This window comes from Lycorma delicatula, chromosome 8 (genome assembly GCF_047948215.1).
Source record: "Lycorma delicatula isolate Av1 chromosome 8, ASM4794821v1, whole genome shotgun sequence".
In the NCBI taxonomy this organism is placed as follows: Eukaryota; Metazoa; Arthropoda; class Insecta; order Hemiptera; family Fulgoridae; genus Lycorma; species Lycorma delicatula.
The window spans coordinates 99,515,036-99,527,371 of record NC_134462.1 but is presented as its reverse complement, the minus strand read 5'-3'; the positions used below and the strand labels follow the sequence as shown (position 1 = coordinate 99,527,371).

The window sequence follows — 12,336 nt, the reverse complement described above, 5'->3', positions numbered from 1 at the left end:
TTTTAAAATTAATTGTGTATTTTATGATGCTGATCTGACCAAAGTTTTAGCATGGTTTCCCTTGATCCATCCAGGTAAGTGCTGACAGCTCTTTTATTATCCACGAAGTATATTAACTCACTCCTAATATGATTTATACGTGTATCACTATTTGGTACATATTATTATGTACCAAAGAGAATAAAATATTGTTTACTTATATTTCCAGAATTTTTTATATTCCAGCTACTATGTCAATTATACTAGGGAACTGGAACTTTTTTCCAGCTCAGAAGTGGAAACAGTTGAGGTGATAAACAAACTTGACCAAAATGTGATTGCAAAATGCAATTTACACTGTTATTCTTCAATCTAGTTTTAATTTTCTTATGTCTTTTTAAACTTCTAATTTTGGAAATCTGCTCAATTTGTGATCATTTCATGCTACAGATAGTACTTTCATGTAGATAGTATTTCTGTACATAAGTTTTCTTTTTATTAATGTCTATGAAGTTAAGATAAACAGCATTTTTTGTGGAATCCATATAATTTCATTATATCTAACAGAAGTTAAAAGTACATTTTGCCCATTAAGTGTTACATGAAAGTTTATCAATATACAATAGTCATAGTACTTATATATGTAAGCAAAGTTGTGGAGCAGTGCTTTTAACACTTTTTTTAAACTGCATTTTTGGTAAATATAAGGTAATAAATAAGTAAATGATACTTATTAACGTATCACTTTATACATATTTATGTCTATTGTCACACACTTAATTGCTTGTGAATTATTATTACTAATAATGAAAATAATAAAATATTACCTCAATAGTTATTAGAAGAGTTAAACAAGTTGCAATTGGTAAAATATAATATGGATCAGGAACAGTCAGGTCAGAAAACCACCACAAACCTCCATTATGAAGACTTTCAACTGGCAGTTCAGTCATTCCACGCAGACCAAAGAAAAATGATAAAAAAAATGGTAACTGTAACAAAATAATAATATGTAAAATTACATTAATAACTGAACACTAGTTTTAACAAATCTAAATGATTGCACACTTATAATGTGTTTTATTCTTGGAAAATATTTATTACACAGTCTTCATATTTCTACTGGCCATAAGCCAACTGTTTTCATACTTTGCACTGCTATAAATCACAGACATTTTGATTACTATCTATGAACAGATAATAATTTAACTAGAATAAACACTAGTAAAAGCATACTGTTTCACTTTTGTTGATAGTGGGTGATTTCTGCTTTATTATAATCCATGTTCATTATAATAATTTCCATTCAAAAGTAAGTACGTTTTATTTCCATTATTTTCTAAGTAAGTGTGGTTAGATTTTAAGTAAAAGACAGATAATAATGTCCCTTAGCATGCTCATTTGCTCTCTGCTAGGGAATCAGATTTATTTATATGAGAAAGTCAGTAAAATGATCTTAAACTGATGTAGAGGCATGAAATTAATAGTGATGATTGCTTTAAAGGTGTTCAGATGGTAGCAATATCCAGCATCATGACATTCAATTAGTAATTATGAAGTAGCAGAATTACACATTGCCATCCCAATTTGAACTGGTGACTACGTTTAAAAAGTATATAAGAAAAGTAGCATGCTGCTCTGAGTTTTTATGTGAGCAAAAAAAATTTCTGCAAAGGATATTAATGAGAAAATATTACCTATTTAAAGTGAGATGTATTCCTTGCATAAAGTTGTGATTCAGAAATGGGTCAATAAATTCTCTCAAGGATGCACAAAATTGTTAACAAAGATCTGTTCAGATTGCAGTTGAACCATTGGTATGACAGTTGGAGGAGATGATCTGAATTATACATAGCTTAACAAATTAATTCACACTTATAGCATAACATGAGCATCTCAATTTGTGAAAAGCATGCCATGATGATACCCAGACAACAGACTGAGGAACAAAGCATGAATTGAAAGGGCACCAATGAGATGTGTAAAATCTTTCTAGATATATCAATAAAGGAGAAAACATGCTTAACAGGATTGTTACTAAATATGAATCATTAGTGCATCACTACAGTCCCAAATTAAAGCATGATTTAATAGAGAAACAAACTTCTTCAATTTTATGAATGTTATACCCTTACTTGTGAAGTTATGCTTACAGATTTCTAGGATTCTAGAGGACTATAGTCAAATTCTAAAAGTGAGATAATGTGAATGTTACAGCAAACATCATTCTGATGATAGTTCGGAGTGCACCAGACTAATAGCTCAGTTAATTGAAGAAAATATTTGTAAATCAGAGAACAAACTTCAATGTTCATCTTACACTACTGGCGTAATTATTTACGGGTACAAAAAAGAACACAGTAGATGGGTAACTTGGTAAATGACAGATAAGCACTAAGGGGCACTCCTCATTCATCTTTCTTTAATCAATGTTTAAAAAATATATTACTAGAGATAAGTTACGGTACGGACTATTCCATTACTGACTGGAGACAAAATTATGGTAAGCAATTCCAACCAGATGACGACTGTACAGTGAGGTATGTATGTTAATAAGTTCCCATCTTATATCAACACAGTTTTCATCAATGGATTTTATTCTAGACAAGTCCATCAATTAAGATGATGACTGTGTTAAAAAAATAATTTATATACCTTTTGAAACAGGTATATATTTTTATAAAAAAATTGGTTTCTAGGTTTGATTACTAGTCAGGCCTCGTATCTTTTATTCAATACAAAATTTATCTTTTATTACAAAAAAATGAAATTTACAACTAGATGTTGGCCTGTAATGAATAAAGGAAAATAAATTATTAAAAGTACACAAATAAAAAATTTTGACTTCACAATGTACATTTTCTATTATGTAACACAGGCAGCACCCATGCCAGTTTTAGATAACTTCAGATGGTAAATTCATTAATCAGAAACTGACTGTGACAATGAAAACAAAAGAAGTAATAAATGCGTTTCCCATCTCACCTATACAAATATTTATGCTATTATTTTTGAAGAATACATGAAATGTGTTTTTAAAATATGATTTTTTAAAAAATAAAAACAAAACTGAACAGAAATTGGATTGTCTTTTGCCATAAAAAATTGGACGACTACGGGTACTTCACAATTGGTGGAATCATAAATCGTAGCACTCATCATAAATAAATGAATATAAAAACTAACAATGAAATGACTTAACTATTGTTAATAACAGATGACTATTAATTAAAATAATTGAGCTATTCAAGCGCTATCTGTTTACAATACATATATAAGTGGCAAATTCAAAATGGACCTTACTTTAAAACATGTGTTGCAATTTTCTACTATATATAAAAAACATATTTGAAATATTGGATTCAAATAATGTAGAACTATATAAATAAAACTTAAAATAAAAAATAACTAAATAAAAAGACATTTAAACATAAATAAATATATATGAATTCAGATTGCTGTCTATATTTGAGGATTTGTATGTGATGTTAAAAAATTACTTTTATTTATATTTTAGCAATGAAGTTAAAAATTGTGAAGAGAAGCTAGCAGAGGACTAGTTTTATTCAGTGACATGAAGGCTTTTTTTAACTCATGCATGAACTTATTCTATATCTTATTTCAAATGGTGGCTGGGTTATGATCTGTTAAATCAAATTTAGTGAAATCTGAATTTATGTAGGATCCAATCCTGCTTTAAAAGGTGCTTTGAACTAATAAACTGCTGTTCTAATCCACTTTCCAGAAGGATGATAATACACTTTTACACCCTGTTATAAAACAAGTGTTTAAAACAAACTTTAGAGCCTGAACTCTTGTAAAATTAATTAAAATAAAAAATATTACTGAATATGTAATATATGAAAATGATGCTTTGTCAAAAAATAAATACTAAATATGATTTAAAATTAATAAAACTCCATAGTTTTTGATTCCACTACTAAACTGTATTGCTAGCAGTGATTTAAATAAAATTATAAATAATCTTTTACTGAAGGAAGAATTACATTGACCTATTTTTAAACAAACTTTTCATCAGTTAAAGCATATATTCATTAATTCATTTACTGAAATAAACAAATGTCATTATTATTTATTTATTGTCAAAAATTAGTTTCATTTACACATGTAAACACAATATATACTAAACAGAACAAAATATTAATGTTTTATTACCTGAATTAAGGGTAAAGCAATACTCTTAAATGGATTGATTTGTTTCGTTTGTACAAGATTCACTAACTCATTGCTGTAATGAGCAGCTGTTAAAAAACAAAAAAAAAAAAATTTTTTAATATTATAACAAAATTGAAAATATTCCATTTAGTTAAAGCACAACAAAGATATTCTCTATAAAAAAATATAATCCTCTATAAAAAAGCAGAATTTTTTCCATTGATAAATATAATGAAATGTGACAAAAAAACTAAAAAAAAAACTTAAAAACTTAAAAAAAAAACTAACATGATATGCTTTTCTAAAATACATATAACTGTTTAAATTATGAAAGAGAGCTGAGGAAAAAATGCTACAACTGAAACTAACTGATGAAGGAGCCTAACTCAGAGAGTTTCTGAGACTAACTCAGAAAAGATCTATAAGACTTTTTTTCTATTAAAAGTTATTTTAAAGTCCTTAACAAACATTTCAGTAATACATTAACAAAATACATAGTTAACTTTGCAGGTTCTAAAAATAAAAATAAAAAAATTTTAAAGCTATTATAAATCTAATCACATAATCAAGATGGCAAAAATTTGAACCCAAAGTAAAATAAAGAAAGGTGAAAAAATAAAGAGACAGATGAAGTTAGTTCTTCAGTCACCTTAGATGGATTGACTCATTTTAAAGTTTGGTGTGCATTCTTCACTAAAATTTAATTGAAGTACCATTAAAAGCAGTACAGTTTAACAATTATTGTAAATGATTAAATAATGAACAAAACTAAAGTGACTTACTTTGTATGCATATTTGACCACTGTTCTTCAACAACAACAGTCATTAATTTAGCTCCATTTAATCTAATCCTTCATTCACAGAGATTTATAAGAATTTTCATAAAACATAGGTAAAAACAATATTCAGAAATAAAATATCTTTAAATTAACTATTCTGTACAGAAAAAAATGCAATCTGAAACTGTACAGATTACATGAATAAAAAATGTTGTAAAAAAAAGATTTATATACATACTCTTTTCTTTCACATTGAAATAATTTTCTGAACTTTTCATTAAATTATTGAATACTTCTGAAAAAAATGTTTTTCAAAATTAATGCGTATGATTAAAAATAATAATTTCAAAACAATTAATTTTAGAATAAAATATATTTTTTTTCCTAAAGTGTATCTTTGCAATCTGTTCAACTAATGAACAATAAGCAACCCCCCATGGCTCGATGAGATGAGGATAGGCTGAACATTCTAGATCATGAATACCGTTGTTCTTTGGTGGTTGGATTTCAATTAACCACACATCTCAGGAACAGTCGACCTGAGACTGCACAAGACTACATCTCATTGACATTCATATATATCATCCTCATTCATTCTCTGAAGTAATACCTTATGGCAGTTCCAGAGGATAAAACTGAAAAAGAAGAGAGGCTGAACATTCTGAGATGTGTGATTAACTGAACCCAAACCACCAAAATACACCAGTATCCACTGTTTAGCATTCAAATCCATACAGAAGCAACTACCTTTTACAAGGATTTGAACCTCAAAACCTTCGACTTTAAAAATTAGCTGTTAAACAAGTGATTTGCGATGAAGAGTTTTCATTAGATTAGTCTGATGGACTAGGAATAAAATATGAAACAAATAAAACAAACTGAAATATCTAAGCATTCAATTTTGAAAACAGAAAATGGCTGGTTAAAGTTATCTCATTACATATCTAAATAAACAATAGTTATTTAAAATCTAATTAATCAATAAAATTCTATTAAAGCTCATTTTCTTTACATTTTGTCAAATAAATACACAGTGTGCCAATTACATAATAAGACTGCATGATGATGTGAGATGGCAAAGATCCGTTACAACAATATGTTATTTGCAATTAATTAAATTAAATCTTGTGCAAGCTGTAGTTTATTATTATTTACAGCAAAAAATAGTACTGATACTTCAGAGCATGTGATTAAAAAATTAAAACTGGAACGAAAAGCAGAAATTCAATTTTATTTTAAATAATAAAAGAACACTATGAAAACATTTAATGATTAAAAAACATTTATGAATGTGAATGTTTATCATGACCACAAATGCTCAAGAGGTGTTCTAGTTTTCAGGATGAACGAGTATAAATAGAAGTCGCTTCTTGACCAGGTCTACCAATCTCCATTCCAAAACCAGAGACTGTAAAAAAAGGATTAGAAAACTTGTTCCTAAAGATTAATCTCAATGAGTTTGCCAAAATAATCAGTAGGAATAAGGAATCCATATAAGTAATTTTGAAAGATTTTTACACATCTTTTTTGGAACAAAAGAAAAAATTATTTCATTTTGTACTGGATTCATACTTTCAAGCAACAACAAAAAAGGCATGACAAAGCAATTGCCCATTCTGTTATAAACATTAGGAATTTTTTGCATAAAAAAGCATTAGTCACAATTCCTTCCTCTCTATTCTCCAGACCAGGCCTCTACAAATTACTTTAACTTACCTGAAATCTTAGGAGCCATAAAAGTAAATCACTAATATAATAAATACATAATAAATAAATATATATATAATTTTATTTTGCCAATTTTTTTCAATACCATCAGTCTTATTATTTTATTGGTACAGTGTGTATTCAAACTTCTTTTCTTAATCTACAATTCAAAAGTAAAGTTTTATGTGAAAACAATCATCTGGTATGGAAATTGACGAGTTACAAGAAATAGATAAATGTTTTAAAGATACTCAATAATTTACAAGAAAATTGAGTAATGTTATTTAATGATAGAAAATTTGAAACTATATAACCATCTACAATGTTAATGCATCCTAATTAATTTGAAGGAAGATAAATGTTTGCAAAAAAATTTATAGTTACAGATTCATTACTCCCAATGAATTAAAATGCTATTCTTACTGACCAATTAAGGTTCTGCTTCTTATTTTTAACAATTAGATAAAAAGGGGGAAAATATGTGATTGTAGTTAATTAAATAATATATACATATAAAATCATTTTCAAATACGTACTGACCTTCAACAGGATTACCCGATTGTCGTGCATTCATCATTTTCATTTGTAACACTTGCATCTGTGGTAAAGTATTGTTCATAACAATCATTTGTCTTTGGAATCTGATTACAAGTGGTAAAACTGCTATTCTAATAATTAATGTACCTTTTGATAAAAAAAAAATCATAAAAAAAATTATTTATTAAGTTTTAAACTTTTAAAATATAGGGACAACAATTGTACCCATTTAACATAATCCATGCACAAGACATTACTGCCAATCATAATAAATGGACTAATCTCTGTTGATGGTTGTTAGAAAATGTGGACATACCTCATCTTCCTTAGTCATCTTCTAGTTACTGATGAATTGTGTATTGAAGGAAATAGAACTGACAATTTAAAAAAAAAGACATACTTGGGCAGAGAAAAATCCACACGAGATTGCCACTTACAATGCACTTCCAAATATTTTTATTTTATCAATAAAAATTATAATTAAAGATTATACCACCAGATACAGTTCATAAAGAATAAGAACACTGTCTATAGCGTTTTCACAGCTTACAGCTCCATCATCAGCAGACCTTTTACTAATTATAAGTATGTCTTCTGAGAGGATCTGATGGTCTGGATTGGGTAATGATTACGAATAAGAAAAAAATAAATAAAACAGCACATCAGCATTATTTGAAGTTTGTTTAATTTATAATTATACTAGAAACACAAGAAGAGAAGACTTAACTGAGAATAATTATTACATTCACAAAATTAAAAAAAAAACAGGAATGCAGACATATAATTTTAACTCATAGTACGAAAACACATAGCACGACGAGCCTTATCGTGGTCAACATTTCACTTAAAGAAATAATCTAATTCTAGCTTTTCCGACAATACAAAAATAGCCATGAGCAGAAAGTAAAACATTAAATAAAGTCTTTAGAAAACTAAAATTTTGTAAAGAGTTTGACGCGACGATATATTGTCAATAAAAAAACAATGTACACAGCACCGAAGCTAACACACCCAACGCACACAGAGAGCAGATTGGCGACAGCTGGTAACGGAATTTGCACGCAGGTTAGAATTGTAACAATAAACAACCTTGGATTATGTTGTTTATAACACCATTCACAGATTTGTTGACAAACCCTTGTCCGTTAATGCGAAATCAGCAAAACTGTGGTTTCTCGAACAACTTTGTGTCTGCGACCTTGACCAAAAACTGAACACTATGAAATTAAAATATTATTTAAAAATATTGTAAATTATTATTTAAAATATTAATATATAAAAATAAAACTATTAAAATAAAATAAATTATTAAAACATTCATTACAATCAAGTTATTTGAAAATAATTATCAAATAATATAACAAAGATTTTAAAAAGCATTTTGAATCTTGCTTTATACTTTTTAGTCATACTTTAATCAAATTGCATGATAATTCATGCATTGCATGAGTTTAATTAGAAATTTTAATTAGTTAATTTGGATTTCAAAAGATAACATATTGAAATTTCTAATACATTTATAAAATATCAAATAAATTTTCAAACATTTACTATACAAAGCAATGAAATGTGAAGTTTTCGATTACTGAAAAACAATTATAAATTAACAAAACTTTTTTTTGTCACTTATATACATTTTACAAATTTACCCCTGTATGGGGGAATGTTTGCAAAAGTAATGATGGAATATTATATTGTCACCTGACCTTAGTAACTGTGCAAAATTTCATCAGCAGTCAATGTCAGGAAATATGTTAAATTAAAGATGCAAGATTTGAGGACAAACATGAAAAAAAAAGAAAAACATTGCAAGTAAAAATGTCAGTATACGTAACTGCAAAGATTTTGTGACCATGATTTTTTTAAATTTTTTATAGCACAAGATTCTGTACCGTGCCATGGTAGATGTAAGAAGTTTTATTTTATACATTAATATTTTAAATAATAACTAACAATATTTCATAATAAAATTTTAATTTCATATTATGTCTAACTTGTAAAAAGTCTGCCGATGATGGACCTATAAGCTCTAAAAGCACTACAGACAAATAAGTAAGTGTTCATTACTCTTTATGAACTGTATCTGGTGGTGTAATTTTTATTGTTAATAATAATTATTTTGATACATTGGTAATAATGTTAGATAAATTAATTCTTCATTTAATGTACGGTGCACGTTGATATGCTTGATGGCAATACTGTCAGTCATTTTTTCTTACTACCAAACTTTCTGGAATACAATATTTACATTTCTTGCAAATGAAATGATCAAACGCTTTGAAGATAAACTGATTGCAGATAGATTGGGTGGTGGTTTATGCATTGCAGCACACCAACTTACATCTTTTAAATGTTAAGAGATCTTTTAAACAATAAATATGGTATCTGATGGATTTATAAGCAAAATTTGATTAATGTAATACTCAATGTAAAGATTAGACATTGATAAGATAAAAAACAATACAAAAAAATTGTAATTCAAAATATTCGCTGACAAACAAATATTAAATTCAGGTAGTTCCAGATTTTTGAGCACAAGGAAACTTACCGATTCAGATTTATTAGGAATTCATTCCATTTTTATAAGCAATTATAAGTGAAGTATGATTTATTAAAAATTATGGTAATTAAGACCCAATAAAGTTAAAAGTTAATAATATATATTTAAAACATTTACATACTTCATATAACAATTGGTTTGAACACAGTTACAGCCTACTATAAAAAAAAAAAACTACTGACTGGTTGGAGAAATAATCCCTCATGATCTGTGAAAGTTTTAAGTACCTTATAGTGAGAAAGATTTCAGATAAGTTCTAACTAAGTGAAGGAAGCAATATTTCAATGTCAATAAAAATTGTCAAGATGTAATAACAACTGGTTATTTCCATCTCAGTTCTTGAATACATTTCTTGACACTATTCCCTACCATGAAATCAGTCAAAGGACTGACTGAATTCACAGTAGGATACCCACTATCATGAAATCCCTAATCATTTAGGCTATCCTCTATCGTAATCTGTATAATCATTGACCTTGATATTAAATAACATTTTATACTGATGATTTTCCAGTGGCACTCTAATCACATTATCCAAGTGTGTTCCAACAATCATAAAGAAATTAATCAATCTATAACCTAACCTCAATAGGTAAGAGTACAGTTTGCAATCAAATCATATAATTGGGTCTTGTCTGTCTCTTTTTGGCCTGAAGACATTAGTTTAAATGTGACTTGTCAAATAGAAATACAAATATGTACATATGCGAGGCATATTAAAAAAAAACCAAAAAAAAACACTATTTGTGTAATAAAAAACCTTTATTCATGTGTTTACAATTTTAAACAGGCTTGTCCTCTCCATAATTGTCGCTGGTGTAGGCAACACCCCTCCTAATGTTTCTTCAATTTTTGGGAATGACATACAACTATTGTGTTGTATTTTCTTCAACTTGTTTATGGTTTGAAAATGATGCCCTTTCAAGGCTAACTTTAATTTGAAAAACAACAAAAGTCTGTGCTGGGGCCAAGTTCAGAGAGTAGGGTTGGTGAAGCACAACACTTGTATCTCATGTTTTGCCAGATAATGACGGATAAGAAATGACATGTGAGCTGGCAAGTTGTCATAATGCAACATCAAAATTTGTTTTTCCCATAGTTCAGCCCTCTTTCTACGTACAGCAACAATCAAATGCTATAAAACTTCCATATAGAACTCCTCGCTTACTGTCTGACCATATTCTGGAATAAATTTAGAATGGGCCAGGTCTTTCCAGTCAAAAAGAAGTCCACAAACAACATTTCCATGTTTGACCAACTTATGCTGGCTTTATCTTTTAGCTAGGACAATCAATTCTTTCCTCAGTCATGGCAATAATTTCTTCTTGATTTCTAAATTGTAGCCATTAACTGAAGCCTCATCCCCTACTATAGTGTTTTTGCAAAAGGTTTTCATAACTGGTTAATATAATTATCTTTCTGATCATCAGTAAATGTAGCAACAATTTCACAGATGCAATGTATGTTAAATTTTTCCATTAAAATGGTATGGCATGATCTTAAGCTGATGCCCATTTCTCAAGCAATCTCTCAAGCAATTAAGCAGCATTCATGAACAAAAGCACAGATTGCATCATCATTGTTGACGTGAAAGGTTGTCCTGGACTAAAATCTTCATCAGTTGATGTTTTGCCCCCTTGTAAATTATTAAACCATTTGTAGAACTATGACCTGCTTAGACAGTCTTCCCCAAATGTTTGCAGAAGCATTTCAAGGTCTATGTAAAAATTTTATTGAATTTGAAGTAAAATTTAACACAAACACACTTTCTACAATATCTTCCATTTTCACTTTGTTTAAAATCTGAAGAGAGGTTGGAGTACATGTGTTTACTCCAATTGTTTTAGCTCAAGAACTAACAATGAAGGATGATGTGTCAAATGACACATATGTGATCTGGCACATTTCATACTTCTGAAAGTTGCTACAAGACAGCACCTCTCGGCAAGTTGTGAGCACTAGCTGACACACAATTAGAAAAGTTTGACACTTTTTTAAATAAATTACATGTGAGCGCGCGCGCGCACACACACAAGATTAAAAATATATAATTTCATTTTTTTTTTAAATTAATCTGTAATTATTATGCTCTAACCACATAATAAAAGTTTATTGTCTAAGTATTACAGGTTACTTTAAATTAGTTATTTGTAAATCAATCAATATAATTTATATTCTACAATATTAGTTAACAAAACTGTATAACACTTACCACATACAACACAAGCCCACCAAGGTAGACTGTAAGAAATGTGTAGAAACTCCATAGCACTTTGTACAAGACCTGGGGGACTCCAACCACCAAGGCCAATACTTTCAAAAGAAGGCTCTTCTATCAATGTTACATTACCACTACTTACTGTGTCACTCTGTAATGTACCATTCTGTAAAAAAAAAAAAAAAAATGTACAACTAATCCAACTGACAGTTATAGTCAAAATATTGAAACTGTAAATAAAATGTTATAATCCGCAAAACTTGTTCACTGTTATAAATTATTTTCCTGATCATTATCATCCACTATGAAACCTTTCCTCTTCAAGTTATTACATTAATTAATTTAAAAAAATATAAACTTGCTCATCAAGGAGGCCAATA

At 28.6% G+C, this 12,336-nt stretch overlaps 1 protein-coding gene across 4 annotated transcripts in view; it reads right to left on the bottom strand.

Moving 5' to 3' along the window:
• Positions 1-12,336, bottom strand: part of LOC142329144 (mitochondrial inner membrane protein OXA1L-like) — a 39,862-nt gene that overhangs the window by 19,884 nt on the left and 7,642 nt on the right. For all 4 annotated transcript variants that reach the window (XR_012757427.1, XR_012757428.1, XR_012757429.1 and 1 more), the window contains 4 exons: positions 11,951-12,122; positions 7,182-7,325; positions 4,156-4,241; positions 807-971 (listed from right to left, as the gene is read on the bottom strand). Coding sequence is in view for 1 of the 4 variants with exons in the window: in XM_075373482.1 (XP_075229597.1) it covers positions 807-971; positions 4,156-4,241; positions 7,182-7,325; positions 11,951-12,122 (567 nt within the window). In the remaining 3 variants the exon portion in view is untranslated. The remainder of the gene's footprint in view (positions 1-806; positions 972-4,155; positions 4,242-7,181; positions 7,326-11,950; positions 12,123-12,336) is intronic.